The 18,800-nt window shown below is 52.9% G+C and overlaps 1 protein-coding gene across 8 annotated transcripts in view; it reads left to right on the top strand.

The window, feature by feature from the left end:
* ABR (ABR activator of RhoGEF and GTPase) overlaps window positions 1-18,800 on the top strand; it is a 183,583-nt gene that overhangs the window by 102,119 nt on the left and 62,664 nt on the right. For 7 of the 8 annotated variants that reach the window (XM_043585534.1, XM_043585530.1, XM_043585532.1 and 4 more), the window contains exons 3-4: window positions 9,061-9,159; window positions 15,827-16,012. In XM_043585534.1, coding sequence (XP_043441469.1) covers window positions 9,061-9,159; window positions 15,827-16,012 — 285 coding nt within the window. Of the gene's footprint in view, window positions 1-321; window positions 916-9,060; window positions 9,160-15,826; window positions 16,013-18,800 lie in introns of those variants that run through there. The other variant, XM_043585538.1, reaches the window with a different exon arrangement.

Here is an 18,800-nt window from a genome sequence, read left to right as displayed (position 1 = left end):
GAGGCTGTGCGGGCAGCTGCTCCTCCGCTCCTCCCCCTGCCTGCTCCGGCTCTGGTGAGGGGCTGTAAATAAAGCCTGTCTCTGGGAAGCAGACCTCCCCCTGCGCCCGGCCCGTCTGCGGCCTCCTCGCCCCTCCTCCGCGCTCCAGAAGGCTCCGCCAGCCTCTGGCCGGTGACCGCAGAGGGAACGGCTCCACCTCACAAGTCAAGTCGTGCATTTCCTGTGTATTAATAGCAAACGCGAGCCTCCGAGTCCAGAAAGGGCGGGATCTGTGGGACCGGCGGCGGCGGCGGCGGCGGCGGGGCGGCCGGCCGGAGCTCGGGAGCGGCGGCCGGGGAGCGCGGGGCCCCGCCTGCGCCCGGGCCGGCGCGCACAGCAGGAAGGGCCAAGGCGGCCGGCGGGGGCGCCTCCTCCTGCTCCGCCGGCGCGCCGCGCGGTCTCTCTCCAGTGACAGCCCTGCGCTCGCGGCGGCGGCGGTGGGGCTGCCGGAGCGCCGCTTCCCCTCTCCCGGCCTGAGGACGCGCGCGAGGCGGCCCGCAGCCCCGGCGCGCGGGAGGGCCGGGAAGCGGCAGCAGGAAAAGGTTCATAATGGAGCCTTTCATCGGGAGCCGGTGGCCGGGTGCCAGGACTGACTCCGGGGAGGCCAGCATGCTGGTTTAGGCCTGCCCTGCACGCTCTTCCCCTCCCTGCCCGCCTGCCTCCCTCCGGGGCGGCGGCGGCAACGGCTGCTGCTGCTGCGTGGACCCCGCTTCCTGTTTGCCCTCCGCGCCTCCGGCTGCCATGGAAGAGGAAGAGGAGGCTATAGGCTTTTTGGACAAGGTTCTGGAGGATGAAGATGTGTTTCTCCTGGAGGAGTGCGAGCTGGGAACCCCGACCAGCCCCGGCTCAGGGTCCCCCTTCTTGGTGGCCGTGAAGGTGGGAATGTGACACGCCCTGGATGCTTGTCGGGGGAGGGGCAGGGCTGGCAGCTCTCGACTGCCGAAGCTGTGTGCGGGCAGAAATGGCTGGTTTGTGCACCAGCCTCATGGCCGGGTGGAAGCACCACACTCCGGCCGAGAGGGGCTGGCGCATGCCTGCGAGGGGTTGTGAGGGGCCGAGCTCTCTGGCAGCTGTTCCTGGGGGAGAGGTGCAGTGCCTGCCTCCTCCCCCTGGACCAGTTGTCCAAAGTGGCAGTGGCTGCTGGCTTTCCCCAGCAGGCCAGCTGTGCTGGGGGCTTTCTCTGGCAGTGACATGAGTCACCTGGTGGGCACGGCAGTGGTGTGAGCCTGCTGCCCCAGAGGAGCTGGCTGAGTTGAAACCAGGAGGTCGTAATTCATTGTTTCCATGGCAACAGTAGGATAAGTGCACTTAGGAAGTTGGGGCCACAGGGGCCACTGGCCTCCTAGCAAGGAGACTTTGTGAGTCTGGGCTAGGGCAAGCAAGAGAGCATTGGGAGAGAGGGAGAGCCAGAGGTCACTGAGCTTCCTTGAAGGAAAAGAATTGGATCAGCTGAAAAGGGGGTGATAACAGCTGGTTCTGAGGCAGGAGCCAGGTGGGTAGGCACTTTTCCCAAGGTGGGCGTAGTCAAGAAGCATCTGCTGGGCCCCAGCCCACTCACTCTGGGGCTGTGAACGTTCTCCCCAGCAATGCGCCTGTCCTGTCGTAGGAGTTGCCTTGAAGGTAGAGCAGGAGGGGGCTGTGCATCAATCCCATTTCCTTTCTTCGCCTCCTCCCCAGGGCCAGGGGTGCCCCTCGCAGCCACACCGGTGCTGCCTGAGGCATGGTGAGGCATCCACACTGCACCGTTCATTCTTCCTTTCTTTCACCTAGGCCCACTTCGAAGAGCCCTGACCTCAGCCTTTTGCTCGCCTCCTCTGTGTTCTGTGTCTGGGAGAGAAGGCCAGTGGGAACGTACAGCAGGGAGTTTGCAGGCTGCAAGCCAGGCTGCCTAACAGAGTGACCGACCATCCATGCCCCACTCCCCGCCGGGCCTGTCTGCACCCTGGAGGGTGTGGTGCACGGAGCATTGCCGTGGGCAGGAGGCTGCCGCTGAGCCTCTCTGGGCCTCTTTGTCCCTCCTGTAAGATGGGGATCACAGCCCTGCCACGCCCGCACTACAGTGTGGTTCTAAGGAGGAGCTAATGGAGGTAAAAACAGACTACAGACCCACAGGAGATGGCTGATGTGTGGCGTCTGCGTGGAGCGGTAGCCGTTGGCCTGGGTGCAGAGCAGAGAGGAGCAGTAATGGGAGGCGGGCAGCGGCTAGCATCCCACCCCTGGTTCCCTCATCTGGTGCTAGCTCAGAGCACTGGGGGTTAAGATGTGACTTAAGTAGGCCCGCAGAGGCCTTTGCACTTAGGGTCTGAGCAACCTCCCCACTAGGAACAGGATGGGGAAAAGTCTGGTAATGAACCAAGAGCACCGGCCGGGAGCTAAGTAGTGTGTGGGTTGGGAGATATGGGGAGTCCCTGATGGGCCTTCTCTGAGAACCCCTCCCCAGCGCAGATGGAGTCCTGTTCATATGCTGCCTTATGGATCCACCCTTATTCTAGGCTCTGGCTTTTACCTCAGTCTTAGACCGTATTTTATTCTGCTCAGCACTCTAGGCATCTGCCTCCTTGATTCTACCCTATTTTCCTCAAGGGCAAGGGCCATGTTGTATTCACTGCTGAACACTGCACAAAGCTGGGGACATGACTGGTGCTCAGTGACTTTGTGGAGACAGCGAGGCTCCATGGGGCCTGCAAAGGGTGTACCATGTTCCCTGCCTTGTTCTACTCAGAGGTGTTCCCCGGAGGCTGCACACAGATGCTAAGGGGGCCCAGGCACACATCACACCTAAAAAGCCCGGTCTTTCCAGATCCCTGTGAGCACCTAGATGTGGTCTTCCCCTCTTCTTTCCTGCCTCAGTTTTCGTGGACTTGTCTCAGCAAGGGGGGAAGAGGCCTTTCCTGAGTGTTGGGGAATTCCAGGCCCCCTGTCTCATCCCGAACACCTCTAGGATACCCTCATTCTCTATCAGGGTTGGTCAGCTATAGAGGGAGAAGACAGGCAGGGTGGCTGCAGAGAGGTGGGGATAAACCTCTTTGAGTCATTCAACAAACGCTGTCAGGTTGTGTTCTAGTCAAAGCATCCTGCCTGGCACTGGGGAGGAGACAAGATTAACACGGCATGATCCTTTCTCACAAAGAGTTCACAGTTCAGGGCAAGGGGGCAAGCGCACAGATAATAGGGATAGAATGAGAAAGTACTCGGGGTTCCAATAAAAGGGTACGAAATCCAGAGGAGGAGACACCACTTCTGTCGGGGTCAGAGCTGGACTTCGTGCATGTGTGTGCACATGCGTGTGAGCCTGTGTGTGTGTGCACATGTGTGGTCAAGGGGCGTTTCTGGAGGGTGTGCTCCTGGCCTGGGCTGTGGACGGTCTTGGCGGTCTGGCACGATAGACCCTTCTCGGCAGCAGGTGGGAATCCAAGGCAGTTCGCTCTTTGCTATTACTTTACTCCAGGAGTACTTCCCCTTAAACAATGGTTGTGTTCCTGAGCATGTGTCCAAATGCCAGTCCTATAAATCAATCGTGTTTTCAGTGTAATTTCCGAGCTGCTTCATCTTCCTGGGGGACAGAGGTGATTAGGGCAGTGGTTTCCTCCAGAGCTGGGGCTGGAGCTTGCTGTGTTTTTCAACCCGGACTTCCCTTTGAGGAGTTAATTCCCTATAAACTAATAATAATGTTAATACTGATAGCAGCATCACCTCCTGGCCGGAAAGTGTTGTGTGCTTTCCAAAACTCTTTCGTACGGTTCTATTTAAAGGTACGGAGGGCTGATAGTGCCTTGCTATCTAAAAGCTGCTATTTAAAGGAACTCATTTGTCAGGAATAAAAATGTTTTTGTAATGCAGATTAACCTATCAGGTGTTGTTCCGTGCCAGTTTTTAATGGATAGTCAGAAACACCCACATTGATTTCACCTGCCCCAGTCTCTTGGGCCCCTACAGGCAGCGATGGCCATGCCTGTGCCCCCCGCTGGGGTGTTTCCCGAAGTGTGGGCTACACTTCGGATGATTTGAGATGTGATTTTAGGTGGCACCTAGATGTATTTTTTGCATGTTAGTGGTCAGGTTTATATTTTAATGTATCTTAGGGGAAATATGACTTGACATCTTAGGATTTCAAAGATAATGCTTGAGATAAGGCTGTACTTTTAAGAAGTCAGTTGTGAAGAATAATATTAGGTAAACAGGAGTGCAGGTGGTATGTATGACCAAAGTGCAAAGGTGGGCTATGAACACCTGGCCTTCAGAAACACTGCTGGGCCTGCCTAAAGCCTCAGACAGCGGAGAACCTGGATACAGGGATCCACCTTCCAGGGGAGTGGGCTTTGTCCCCCCTCTCTAAATTCCGCTAAGGAAATGGCTGAAGGGGACCTCCCCAGTGCCTAGCTCTAAGGAAGAAGAGAGAATGGCCGGGCATCCCTGCAGCTGTCTCAGCTCAGAGAGGGGCCAGCTGTCCTAAGGCTGCTGCGTGGCATGGGCACAGCCTCTAGACCCAATGGCATCTACTCTGAGCAGATCCTGCTGGGTGCTCCTCAGAAGGTGAGGTGGCCCATGAACTGAATATTGCTGTGTGCAGAGCCATTTGGCCTAGGGCTCTGGATGGCAGGTGGCTCTGCCTGTTCAGTCCTCACTATTTTCTTGGAGGAGGTCAAAGTTCCTGGACAGATCGTATCTTGGTTTGGCCCAGACCCAAACCTTTATTTAGCCTCTAAACGCTTTAGAAGACCGGGCCAGAGCTGGCTAAACCTACCTTGTAGGTACTGTCCTTACCAGAGGGACTTGACCTCTTGCGTTTGGGGGCCTCAAGCCCCCAAACTGTGTAAACTGCTGGGAATGAACCAGCCCGTGGTGGCTACGTTTCTGAAGCTCTGCTTGGGGAGGAAGTGGAGACATCGTCACTCAGAAGGCAGCTTCCCTGTGCTGGACGACTGGCAAGCAGAATGGCCCATGCTGTGGGGACCCTGAGCTCTTCAGAGAACTGGCCCTGGGGATTCTGGGCATGTGGGCACCACCCCTGGAGGGCTCTTTGGGGGCAGAGACTGTCTCTCTCACCTTTGAATTTGTATTCCCAGTGGCTGGCACATAGCGCAGAATGAATGAATGTCCAGCCCTGGTGATTTGTGAGACAAGACTAGCCCCGCAAGGATCGAAGAAACAATTGTGAGTTTCCAGATGATTCTAAGCCAGGAACACGGGGGTCTGAGGAAAGCAGGAAAAAAAAAAAAAAAAAAAAGGAAGAGGTTTTTGGTGGTAACTGAGAACAGGCCTCTTGTTGGTAACATGTGCACAACCTAATTTCACATTCTTCGGCTCTCGGCCACCTTTACCCCTATGGCAGCCAAAACGTCAGGTCAGTGTGGCCCAGAATGCAACTCTTGGGGCTGACTACTGACTTTTGGGGGAGCTCTTTCATGATTGGGCTCTGAGGCGGAAGTCTCTTGAGAAGAGGGTCTTGCTGAGAGGGGCTGTCACAGGGACTGGCCCAGGGTTCTGTACTCACGCCAAGGCGGATGAAAACATGGCAGCAGCTGCCGTCACCAGGTCTTCACCCGGTCCTAGTCCAACCAGCTCTGCCGTTAAGCTCCAAATGCGCCCCGAGTGACTTCCTTTAGATGTTTGCCGGGCCCTCAGGTGAATCTTTGGTTGGCAGGGAGCAGGAGGGAAGGCGAGCTCCCATTCGTCAGGCTTGGGGAGCAGCAGGGTTTGTGCGATGTGCAGGGAGGCTGCCCGCAATCTGACCATGAGGGGCCGGGGTCGTGGCCTTGCTCTAGGTTCAGACCTTGCTCCTTGAAGGGTGTGCTGCCTGCCTGAAATGCCAAGAGTTCCAAGCAGCTGGCAGTTTCCACCCGGTGCCTTTGGGTGTGGGGGTAATGACAACCCCTTCCAGATCGTGGGATTGTAGTGAGTTAATCCCTGGAAAGTTCTTAGAACTGTGCCTGGTACTTGTGAAGCCATCAATAAATAACCATTGTCCTTCCCGAAAGCTTGACGTCCATGCTGGTTTCCTAATGCTGCCGAAACAAATTACCACACCGTTAGTGGTTTAGCCCAACACAAATGTATTCTCTCACACACAAGTCTAAAAGGGTCAGCAGGGCTGCATTCCTTCTGGAAGCTTCTGGTGAGAGAATCCATTCCCATGCCTTTTCCAGCTTCTAGAGAGGCCCCCTGTATTCCTTAGCTCATGGCCACATCCTGACAGTGTAGCATCCTCCAGTCTTGTAGACATTTTCTTTCCCTCTTCCTGCTCCCCTTCTCTGCTCACGTTGCCTTTTCTGACGCTGATTCTCTTGCCTCCCCCTCATAGACCTTTGTGATTACTGGGATAATCCAGTGTCGTCATCTCGCCTAAAAATCCTTAGCTTAATCATACCTGCAAAATCCCTTTCTCCATATAAGATGACGTATTTGTAGGTTTGGGGGGGTGGGATGTGGACATCTTTGGCAGGACATTGTTTTTCTATCACAGGGTCAGAGACTCTGGGGGCAGCAGCTTCTGGCCCAGATCTGATAACTGGGTTGCTGACAGAAGGCCCTCACCTGGGGAAGGCTGTGGGAACATGCTGGGGACAGGTTGTGCAACTGGGAGAAGGCCACTCTTCTCCAGACTTCAGAAATTTCTGGTAGCTTCATAGACTCTCCCAGCCTGTACTAGGAGTGTGCATTTGATGCCCAGAGAGGGTTCTGTCTGAGATTCCAGGGAAGCATCTGATGCTTGAAAAAGAAAAGGAGAGCGAGGAAATCATTAAAGCAGTGGAGGAGCCTGGAATTTGGTACTCAAGGACTGGGAGGGAATCCCAGCTCTGCCACTGCCTGGCTGTGTGACCCCAGGCCAGTCCCTTTCCTCTTCCAAGTCCTGCCTGCTATGCAGATGGTTGCATAATGGACAAATATAGTACCGACCTCAGTGAGGTATTTGAGGGCTAAATGCAAGCGGAAGGAACTTACAAGGCTTAATAAATGTCGGATGCCCACGTGTTAGGGGTATCGTTGTGGTGCTGGGCTTCAGGGATGTGCAAGAAGAGTGTGATGACAGTGTTTCCAAGGTCCTACAGAGTCACTGGGCAGTTAACGAGAGCTCACACGTCAGGTGGGAGAGTCGGTCCCCCAGACACTGATGTGAGAGCTGATGCTGCAGCCCAGAGACTTCAGCTGTGACTCCAAAGAGAGCTGGGATTGGGACAAGAGCAGAGCCAGAGTGGAAGAAGGCATCCTGGGCAGCAGGAACCAAAGTTCAGAGGCCAGAACACTCCAGGCATGTTGGGCAGACAAAGAGATCTGACAGCTGTGGGGCAGGTTCGCAGGGTAAGGAGAGGCGCCAGGAGCCAGGGAAGGTGTTTAAGTGAAGAACAAGCTGGACCCCATATCACAGTGTATAGTTATAGATTTATATTTACTTGTTTGTTCGTTTTAATGTCTTTCTCTCCTCTAGAGTATAAACCACATAAGAGCAGGGATTATTGTATGTTTGCTTCCCGTTGGATCTTCAGAGTCTGGTGGGTGTTCAGTAAATATTTGCTGTACGAATAAATAAATGAACAAATGACCTAATTGAATCCCCAAATAATCGCATTTTGCGCTGTTGATATTTTTTAATGTTATTTATTATTATTTTTAAAAATTTTAACGTTTACTTATCATCGAGAGAGACAGAGCATGAGCAGGGGAGGGGCAGAGAGAGGGGGAGACACAGAATCCGAAGCAGGCTCCAGGCTCTGAGTTGTCAGCACAGAGCCCCACGTGGGGCTCAAACTCACAAACTGCGAGATCATGGCCTGAGCTGAAGTCAAACGCTTAACCTTCTGAGCCACCCAGGTGCCCCTATTTATTTCTTTTTAATTCCAGTATAGTTAACATACAGTGTTACATTAGTTTCACGTGTACCCTATAGCGATTCAACAATTCTATACATTGCTCAGTGCTTCTCAGAAAAAGGGTACTCTTGATCCCCTTCATCCATTTCACCCATCTCTCCACCCACCTCCCTTCTGGCAACCACCAGTTCTCTGTGGTTGAGATTTTGGTTTTTTGTTTGTCTTGTTTTTTTCTTTGTTCATTTGTTTCTTAAATCCCACGTATGAGTGAAATCATACGGTATTTCTTTCTCTGACACGTTTCACTTTGCATTGTACTCTCTAGATCCATACATGTTGTTGCAACTAGCAAGGTTTTACAGTATTGATATTAAGCCCTTGACAAGCATCAGGGGTAAGGCAGTGTTCTCATGAAGGTTAACCTGGCTCTGGTGTGTGATGTGTAGGGAGGAGAGAGAGGCAGAGGTCAGTTAGAAGAATCCGGGTGGCAGAGCCAAAGCCCGCAGCGGAAAGGGAGGGGTGGAACAGAGTCCTAGTAAGAGATTAGCGAGACGGATGTTCAAGGCTAAATGGGGCACGATCACTATGGAGGAGGAGTTCTGGAGTGGGGAGGAGGCTAGTTAGGATATGTGCCTTGCACTGTGAGGTGGTCAGGAAATGCTGGGGGGTGCAGCACCTTCTGTTGTGGGGTTGAGCCCTTGGGGACAGGAAGATATAGTCAGAGGTGTAGCTAGAAGGCCACAACATGGGGCTCCCATGGCCACTTCCGTCTCATTCTCTCTACCCCTCTTCTCAGTTTATACTCTTCCAGGAGCCTCCTCTGGCCCCTGTTGGGTCCTCCCATGTGATCATGCGCTGCCTCAGTCATGGCTCTGATTTCCCTTGTCAACTGTCTGTATTCCCCCATCAAACTGCCCCTTACACACGAGGCCACCGCCTTTGTTCTTTTGCTCACTACTCTAAGACTGGATAGGTGGATGGGTGGAGGTCCGATAAGGAAATGTGGGAGAGAAAGGAAGATGTTAGCAGCAGGAAAACGGGTGATTGTTTTTCCTTTTTTATTCTATATTTTCAAAATTTTCTATAGTAAATCTACTTGGCTTTTATTCTCTATAAAAGTGTTAAAGAGGAGGAAAAAGGCAAGAAAACAGGTCCCTCGGGATGTTAGCCTCCTTTCTCCTGACCTGTTGGCTCTCGGTTTGCTCTCATACAGGTGGAAGCAGGGAAAGGCCTGGAGATGAGGAAGCTGGTTCTCTCGGGGTTCCTGGCCAGCGAAGAGATCTACATTAACCAGCTGGAAGCCTTGTTGCTGGTGAGTATATGCTCTGACCTCAGTGTCAGGCTCAAAAACTGCTTTGGGGGTTGAAGAAGAAGGGAGACCTGGATCAGTCTTTCTCTGTGGGCAGAGTCTTTGGTGTTGCTCTGCTGACAGCTTGGCAATGGGTGGCCGGGGGTCATTGCCAGAAAGGGCCTGTGCCTTTCAGCCCTGACTCTCCATTACCTGATCTGGGAAAGCACACAGGCATTACTAATCAATCACAGCACTCTGTCCAGGTCAGGGGGTGGCGTCCCAGCCTATGCCTCCACACTGCTCAGGGTAGTCTCTACCAGTCAATCAAACTGAGCCCTCTTAGTCATTCCTGGTGCCAGTCCTTCCTCCTCCCTGGAGTAGTGAGCCGTTCACCCCATCCCGAGGCCCTGTGGCAGGAAAGGTGAGGTGGAAGGGTGTCTGTGTCTCTTAAGAATCACCATAGCTCTGATGCATTAGACCAACCCCAACCCTCTGTGAAGGTGCCTCAGTTTCCTCACAAGACGGAGGCATGGCGAGACTCAGCCTGGGAGGGCAATACTATTTTTTTTTTTAATGTTTATTTATGAGCTGTCAGCACAGAGCCTCACACGGAGCTCGACCTCATGAACAGTGAGATCATAACCTGAGCCGAAGTCAGACAGCTTAACCGACTGAGCCGCCAAGGCGCCCCAAAATACTATTAATATTAGGTAAAAGTAGTACACAGATGTAAGATGTTTTTGCCTTTGAAGAAAATGCTCATTAGATGCAGCTGGGTAGTTTGCAGAGTAACTTTGGCAGGTCAAGTTCTTTCCCCTGCGTGTTTTGCCTTCTGAGACGCAGGATGGGATCAGTCACAGGGGGCATAAGAAACGTAGAGTAGAAACTCATTCTTACAAGAACCGTAAGATGCACATTTCTGTACTTGCTGTGATGTGAGATGTCGTCACCCGGTGTCTCGGGTGGGACTTGGTGTTTATTACCCAAGGAATAACTATCGAAATGTGCAGGTACTTTGCGACACCCTGGGCTCAGTTTGGGACAGCTCTCCCCGGGAGTTTATTGGTAGGCACAGCAAGTGTTTTTCAAGTGCTGGACGGTATGGCAGATAGGACTGTGGTCTGAGGCCAGAACAAGGGCAAGACTTGACTGTGCTGTTAATCACAGACTCATTGCACTGTTTTTCATACTGTGCATCTGAACCCATTAGTGCGTTTGTGAAGTCAACATAGTAGGTTGAACCAGTGTGTTTTTTTGAAAGAGAAGGAAAATGTCAGCGTGCATCGCACGTAGTAAGAATAGGTACTATTTCGTGAAACTTTGGGTTTGTTGTATGGATGTGTATGTGTATGTGTGTACTGGGCCGCGTTATTTCTCACACGTGTCGTGGTTTTGAAAACCACTGGCTTTGGGCAAGCCACGCATAATATCCTGGAACCTCATTTTCCTCATCTGAAGCTGAGAATAATCCCACTACCTTCTCTCTCTCCTTCATGGGGTTGAGAAGGTCAGGTGATCCTTGGGGGGACCTAGTATAAATCCCAGGCACTTAGGCACTCAATTAGCTGAAGGAAGGAAGACAAGCAGAGGGCCAGTCAGACACATATGAAATACCTCTCACACACTGAATTGCCACACCAAAATGAGGGGGCATGGTTGTCATTACGAAAAGGATGCCCGTTTGAAAGGAGTTCAGACAAAGGAACCAGACTGCTCGCCAGAATCCCTGCTTGACCGCTTTCTAACTCTAGCCCTTCAGCACATTGATGAGCCTTTGTGGCCCATTTTCTCCATCTGCAAACTGCTTGCACTGATACTAGTAGGCACTCTGCTCTTGGGGTTGTTGTGGGGACGAGATGAGCGTGTATGTGAAGCTCGTAGAGCCTAAGTGTTAGCTGCTGCTGTTATTTTCTCCGGGGCTGAGAGAGACTCAGGTTAGGGCTTGTTTCTGTCAACACACCCTTTCCCTGAAGGAAGGGGAGGCCCGTCCTCATCAGAGGCAAGCCACTCGTAGATGCCAACTTGCATTCTTGTCAGTCATTGGGCCCCATGTGAATTTCCGTTTGTCCCAACAAAGATAGCAACAGGTTTGGGGGCCAAGACACTCCCTCCCTGCTTCGCCTTTCTAACAGCTTCATGCCTCAAAGGCAAAACCTGTGAGGCTGGAGCCCCAGTCCAGAGGTGACCCAGAGCGCATCGCTCCTTCCCTCTGCCCCCCAGAGTTTGTTCATCCCAGGCCCCTGATTGGTTCTTTCTTGAGCAGTGGCAGGAGGGAGGGGAGAGACTATCTAGGAGGCCTGGCCTGTGCTGGAGGGCCCCAGGAAGAGGGGGCAGGACCCTCCACAGCCACAGCCTCAGATAATAAGCCTCAGAGATAAGGAATCAAACCTCCCTGCCCCCTCCTTGAGCTATAGAACCCTCCCCTCGTGGCTGCCTGGTTGCTAAAGCCCTTTGCTCTTTGGGGGGGGGGGGGGGGGCAGGGGATGACCTGACCAAGGGGCCTGGAGAAGAAAACCTGTCCTCTCCATGGTCTGCGCCCAGATCTCCTACTCATCACCAGACTCTCGACCCTCGTCCCCTGGCTCTGCTCCTACTGTGTTTGTGTTTGACTGTTCTCAGTTTCACACTTCCTGATATGCAGATGGCTGGGTGTGTGTGGTGTGTGTACCTAACACCGAATGCACACACACACGCAGCCAGGACCTACACGGGAGCCTCTGTTCCTGCCCCTGGGTGGTTGGCTAGGGTAGGGTTTGGTAATCTGGAAACCTCCAGGTTCCTGGTTGGCTCAGATTACAAGCAAAGTAGGTCTGGGAGCCTGGGCTGAAGTGGGGGGGTGGAGGAAGGGAGACAAACCAAATGCAGGAAATTCTGCATCTTCCCCACCGTGGGGAATGTGTGAGGAATGTGTGAAGTGAGCTCAGGTGCTGCCCCCTGGCCCTCACCTAAAGCTCTTCCCACCTCTGGCCCTCCTCTCTCAGCCTCTCATTTAGGCAGTTAACTTTGGGGTTCTCAGGTTCCTTCTGTAAAACAGGTTAACTGTGCCTCCCTCTCTGGGTTCCGGGAGGAGGAGTAAACCCAGGCCTTCTGGGATAGGAGGTGGAGGAGGTGGGCAGATTTCTTCCCCCTGTTTCGAAAGCCAAGTTGCTGGGGGACAGAGCTGACAGATCGCTGTGTGAAGTCCCACTATGAGTCAGAACCCACCTGGCCCATCTTCCTGAGAAGCACTTCATGGGAACTCGAGCGCCAGGCTTGACTGGGAGGTCCCTCCGTGATCCTCTCAAGAATCTTTTTCTCCTCTGATAAAATGGAGAGCCAGGGGCCACCCTTGCTCCCTGCAGCAGGATTCTGGGAGTGCTAACACTTGGGCAGAAGAACAGTGCTAGATCGAAGTTCAGTGTGGGGTTGCCTTGGCCTTGCCGCCATCTGGACCCGAGGCCTGGATTCAGGGCTTCACCAGATTAAAGTGAACTGCCTTCAAGGGTTTCTGGCCAGCCGGGGCTCACACACACACATCACTCCCCTCTCCCCCGAGTGAAATCAGAGCTGAGACCAAAGGTCCCCAACCTTGTCCTGAGAACCCTGTGATGGCCTGAGTGCAGCCCCTGTCCATGTGACCTACTGCTGGTGAGCACCCATTTCTTCCTTTTTTGTAGACAGAGTGGGAGGTTCAGGAGGAAGCAGAGTGGTCAGATCTTATCTTTGCATAGGTGGTGGAGGAGTGCATCCCCAGCAGCTCCTGAGAAATCCTGACCCTTTGTCTTCCCAGGACTATTCCCTCCCTAGTGGGGACTGCACTCAGGCAGGAGCAAGGAGTAAAGGTTCTGGGAGTCTGTGGTGACTTGTCTGTCCACTGGATTCCTGGTAGAGGAAAAAAGGATTAAGTAGGACAGTGATCTTGAGGACCATCTCTGTGTCCTTCAGGGAATCTCGGGAGCCCTAAAGCCGAGCGGGGCCACCCACCTGGGGTTGGGAGAACAGTATTCCCTTTCTCCTGGCCCCTGGTTCCTTCTGTTTCCCTCCCTGGCATGCTCACCCATGCCCCACCCACCCTCCACCTGCTCAGATCTTCCCAAACCTCAAGGTTCTGTTCGTGTCACCTCCTCTGTGAAGCCCTCAGAGCTGTGCTAGCACAACCAACCTTGGGACCACTTGGTTGGTACTGACAGCCCAAGATGGGTGATATCCTATCTCGCTTTGCCCACTAGATTGTTTCATTTGTGTTGGTCCATGTTACTCAAATAGATTATAACGTTCTCCAGAGCAAGGATCATGAGTCAGAAAAAGAAATCTCCTATAAAGAAAATTGGACCCCCATCACTCCCCTGCCTCACCCTCATTGCAAGGGCTTACAAGCTGCCTGTCTTCCCTGCCCCATCTGGCCTCTGCCCGGTCCTCCAGCCCCGCTCCTCCCCCTTGCCCAGGCACACAGGCTCACTGCCGTCCTCTGGCTCCTGTCTCTCGCCAAGACCGTACCTACCTTGGGACCGGCGTTGAGGAAGCCTGCCTCGAATACTGTCCTCTGCACCCCCATGCTTCCGTTTCAGGGTAAATGTTCCTTTCTGGGAGAAGCTGTCCTTCCCCACCCTGTCTCAGGAGGTCCCCTTCTTATTTCTTTCACTGCATTTCTATGTAAATTATGTGTCTGTCTCCCCTACTGGATGGGAGGCTCCACGGGCTCAGGGATTGGGTGTGTTGTGATCACTGAATACCCTGGTCTGGCCTCACATGAGGCACTTGGTACATTATTTGTGGGGTGAGTAATAATAATAGTAGCAGCTAACACTATTGACTGCCATCTGTATGCCAGGCACATACTTGGTATTTTATATAAAGTATGGCTTTTGATCTGCCCATCAGTGTTCTCAAGAAGGTAATATTATCTCAGTTTTACAAATGAGGCTGCTGAGGCCCAGATGCTAAGTGATGTGCCCACAGCTATTAAGTGGCAGAGCGGAGACTCAAGCCCACACCCCCTGGCCTGCCCCAGGTTAAACTCCATCCTACCTCCCTAGCAAAGCCTGGACATTAGGGTTAGCTAAAAGGGTCAGAAGGAAGGCTCTGCTTTTCCCTGCCTTTATCATTTCTGGACTTTTTTTTAGAGCTGGGAGGATGAGGGAGCTGGCATTCAGAGCATCATCTGGGTATTTGAGTAGATGGGACTTCCTCTTATGGATAGACATGACCCTGCCACCACCAGAGAGCCGGATGGGAGGAGCGCGGGAAGCTTGCCTGGAGTTTGGCTGCCGTGGGAGCTCGAGCTGATAGTCATCTCTCAGAGCTCTCAGAGTGAGCCAGTGATAACTTCGGTCTCCCGAAGTGTCCAGTCCAGCACTGAGTCGCCCATTATCTGCTTGAATGCTTCTCTGGTTGGAAAGCTCACTACCCAATCCTATAAGACAATGGGGGACAGCTCTAGTGAGGCCACACCTGTCCCCATAACTTCTGGTTGTTCCTGGGTCTCCAGAGTGACTCAGGGTAAGTCAAAGGCCTCTTTCCACACAGAGCCCTTTAGCTAGATGAAGAATATTAACCATGTCTGACTCAGGCTTCTGTCTTCCTGGTGAATGTGCCTGCTTCTCCTATACTTTCTCTATGTGGCAGGTTTCCAGACCCTGTCTCCTGGAGGGCCTCTGGAGTGCAGTCGAGGCATCTTTTGGAGGCCTAGGGCTGAGGAAGGCCAACTTAGGAAGAGCTCTTTATCTTTCAGTATCTGGGTTTTTTTGTTTGTTTGTTTGTTTCAACTATAAATTTTAATAGCTTTTTTTTTCCCCTGGCTATAAAATGAATATTTACTCATTACTCACAGGCAATCACCCTGAAGAGAATGCACCCAAGTTCCATTTTCCTACAAGACCTACTTTGGGGCATTAAGGTGATAGTTCCAGCTTCCAGTCAGTGTTAGGGAGTGGTTCTGTGTTATTTGTCACCTCATCTGCTCCACCTGTAGGCCCTGGAGAGTTTTGGTGCAGACAAGCAGAGGTTACAGATAAGTTTCATCTTACATGTCAACCTCAGCACTGAGAAAGAGTCTGAGACCACAACCAAGCTCATTTAGAAAGAGCATTGTGATTGACTAGCGATGTCTGCCACAGGTATAGGAGGTAGGACAGGGGCATGCGTGCCACCTTGCTCGCTCTCTGTATACTAAGTGATGGGAACTTGAAATGTCAGTGCAGCTGATGTTGGTCTTGGGTCTCTGTGAGACACTACCCCAAAATCTTAGAATCATGTTGTGTTTCTTGGAAGTAGCTAAGGGGTTGAGTTTCCAGTCAACCCTCCCTTCCACTGAAGTGTGACAAGGGAGCTTATGACTCAGAGCACAAGGCCATTGTGGAAGAAGGACATGTCCTTTTAAACCAATAACCAAAGTCCATACAGGCTAGGGGAAGGGGCCCCTTGGGGGATGAGGGCGTGGGGGAAATATGTCCTGGTGGTAATTAACACTGGGGCCTGGGAGGGCTGCTGGACCAGGCCCTGGCTGCCGGGTCCCCTTGCGGTTGGGCATGGCTTGTCGGCGCCTATGACAGCAGCTACTTGATACAAACCACACTTCAGGTGCCCTGCCCTCAGTGGCCTTGTCTAGGTACCACTCCAGCTGCAGGAAAGGCTCATCAGTGCCCCGGGCCTTCTGATCCTCCGGTTTATGTGCCTCTCACCTCCTCTCTGCCTTCCTCCTCACTTCCAGCCCATGAAACCCCTGAAGGCCACAGCTACCACCTCCCAGCCCGTGCTCACCATCCAACAGATTGAGACAATCTTCTACAAGATCCAGGACATCTACGAGATCCACAAGGAGTTCTATGACAACCTCTGCCCCAAGGTGCAGCAGTGGGACAGCCAGGTCACCATGGGCCACCTCTTTCAGAAGCTGGTGAGTTTTCTGTTGATGGAGGGTCCTTATCCAGTGTCTCGGTGGAGCTGCTGGTGTTGGGAGAGGACCAGTCATCCCTAGTCCTTTTTGGCCTCCTTGAAGGCCTGGGTCATTTCTGAGTCCTGGAGGAAAGCCTGGGCCTCTGTTGTATGGGGACCTGGGCCTAGTGCCTCAACTCCTGGTCTCCCATGGTGAAGCCCTAAGTGCTTCCAGGGATGTGAGAGGCTATATGCATAGGTTTCTCTCTCCCCAAGGGAGTTCAAGGGCTGGAACGAAGGCTCACTTGCTGGGTTTCAGGTCCCCTGTTCTTAGCTGATACAGGAGTATGTGCCAGATGGGTGGGCAGGGACTGCTCACTTGGGACACGTTGGGCATTTGCCACACCTCAGTGCTGCCTCTGAAGTCAACAGTCAGATGGGACACGGGTCAGCTCTCCTGAGGGATTGCAAGGGAGGGAAAGGTATGAGGAGGTAGAATTACTGTGCAGACATACTGTTGGGAAAGGCTTGCAGAGATCTTCCAGTTCCTGAGCCTTCTGTGACACCCTCCCCTGGCTCTGACACTGTCTCTGGCTGTGTCCCCTGGAGGGTCCCCAGGTCAGACCCACAGAGCCCCCAACCCCACTCTTCCCTGGTCTTTCTCTGCCTATAACTTCTGCCTGCCCAGAGGGCAGGAAGAGACAGCCAGTCAGGAGTCTTTGTTCTCTGGGTGTGAATGGTAGGGCTAAGGAGCAGTGCCTTTCCTTTACCTCCCCTGCAGTGGTGGGACTGGTTGAATGGACAGGCCTGTATTTTGCTTACACTGGGGAAAACTCTTGCTTGGATACTCCTGCGACCTCATGCTCAGCACGATCAGAACTGAACTTACCGTGTCTGAAGTTCTTTGCTTTTCTTCCTGCCTCTGTCTCAATGGGTGCTGCCACCATCCCAGCCACCATCCATCCGTGCCTCCCTTGGACTAGTCCTTGGCACCTCCTCTGCCCCACCACCTTCCCCATCCTGAAGCCCTCCCCGCAACCCAAGGAGTCCACTTTAAAGCTTACAGCTGCCTGCTTGTCCCCACCCTCATCTCATTAGTGACTCCTGCTTCTGGGCCCACCTCCCCAGCAGCCTCCCAACCCTTAGCTACTGGCAGGAGAGAGTTATCTGAACTCCTGACCAGACCTTGCTTCTCCCCTGCTTACATCTCTCCCCTTGCCCATTGGATAAGTAAATACCAGGCTCTGAGGAACCGCTTCTGAGACCCTTTGCATGCTGGCCTCTGTCCACCCCCCGGCCTCTGGCTGCTGCCTCCCCCATCCTTGTGCCCCCTGACACCGAACTTTCTATTCTTAGTTCATGCAGCAGACACTCTTGACCTCTCTGTTCTTGCAGCTCTAGCTGCCTGAAATGTCCTTCCCCATCTGTTCCCAGCTTAGAACAGCCTCCTTCGAGAAGCTTTACCCAGACCTTCGAACAAAGCCCCTATGCTTCTCCCCTCAATGAACACTGTACCTGCCTGACTCCCCAAAACCATAAGCTCTGAGAGAACAGACTGTGTTTGCTTCATCATTAGACCCCAGAACCATCCCAGTGCCCAATACATGAATGAATGAATGAATGAATGAATGAACGAATGAGTGCATCATGACCTTGACCAGTGGGACTAGGGAGAACTTGGAAGAGCATTGAGGGAGACATCACAGGACCTGAGGTCTGTGTCCTGAGAGGCCAGCAGTGTTATAGGGACATAGCTTCTAGAGGCACAGCTGACTTTGAATCCTGGCTCTGCCACAGATTGAACCTGTGACTTCGTGTACAACCTCTTTGTGACTCAGCTTCCTCATCTGTAAAAAAGAGGATAATAACAGTATTTGCCCCATTGAATTGTTGTGAGGACTACATGAGTTATTACCTGAAAAGTGCTTGGAACGGGGCCTGGAATATAATACATTAGTAAATACTCCATAGTTAGCCAGTAGCGTTACTGTTATTGCCATTACCACTGTCATCATCGTCATTGTTGTTATACTTAGCAAGAGGCACCCCAGAAGGTAGTGTGCAAGGGAACCCCACGCTCCTGGTTCCAGCAGCCCCAGTGTGTTTGCGCCAGGTCAGGGATGGTGAATACCCAGCCATCACTCCTGGCCTGGTCCCAGGAGCCTGAGCTGATCAGCTTGGGAGGGCATAAGAGAGCTGACCAGAGCTGGGGTAGGGGGTGTAGGCCAGAGCATAGTGGAAAGACTGTCCCAGTTTATCTTTGTCACTTGGACCCTGCTGTCACGAGGGTCCCCGCATTCTGGTCTCAGCCCCACAGGCCTGGATTGTGAATTTGCTTCCCCACCTTCCCTCCTCCAACATCAGGAACTGCTATCTGAAGCCCCTGGAGCTGCAGGCTTGGGAGGGCCGGGGTGGAGCTGGGGCAGTCCAGGCATCTGGAGGCAGTTTATTTTCAGCTGGTCTCCATTACTGAGAGAAGGGAATTAGCATCTCTGCTATTTGTTTTATGAGATCACCCAGTGCCAAGCTGCTGTTTCCAAGCAACCTCCACTTCCCAGTTAATGGCCCTGGTGGGCCCGGCCTTGGGTTCTACAGACAAGGATATGCCATGGAGATGGCAGTGCCTGGGGTGGTCAGTGACCCCCTACACACAGGTCTTCTGCTTATGTAGTTCCTGCTCTCACTCCTGTCCTGCTACTCCCTGAGGCAGTAGGATGGGAAGGTAGGGTTCCAACCTGGGCAGCCAGCCTTTATCGTTCTTGTGGGAAAGGGGGACAAGGAGAGCACATACCTGGAAGAAGAATAGCAAT

The sequence above is a fragment of the Prionailurus bengalensis genome, chromosome E1, assembly GCF_016509475.1.
Source record: "Prionailurus bengalensis isolate Pbe53 chromosome E1, Fcat_Pben_1.1_paternal_pri, whole genome shotgun sequence".
NCBI classification, from domain to species: Eukaryota; Metazoa; Chordata; class Mammalia; order Carnivora; family Felidae; genus Prionailurus; species Prionailurus bengalensis.
Note: the sequence above shows the minus strand (reverse complement) of the source record. Positions and strands in the feature narration are given on the sequence as shown.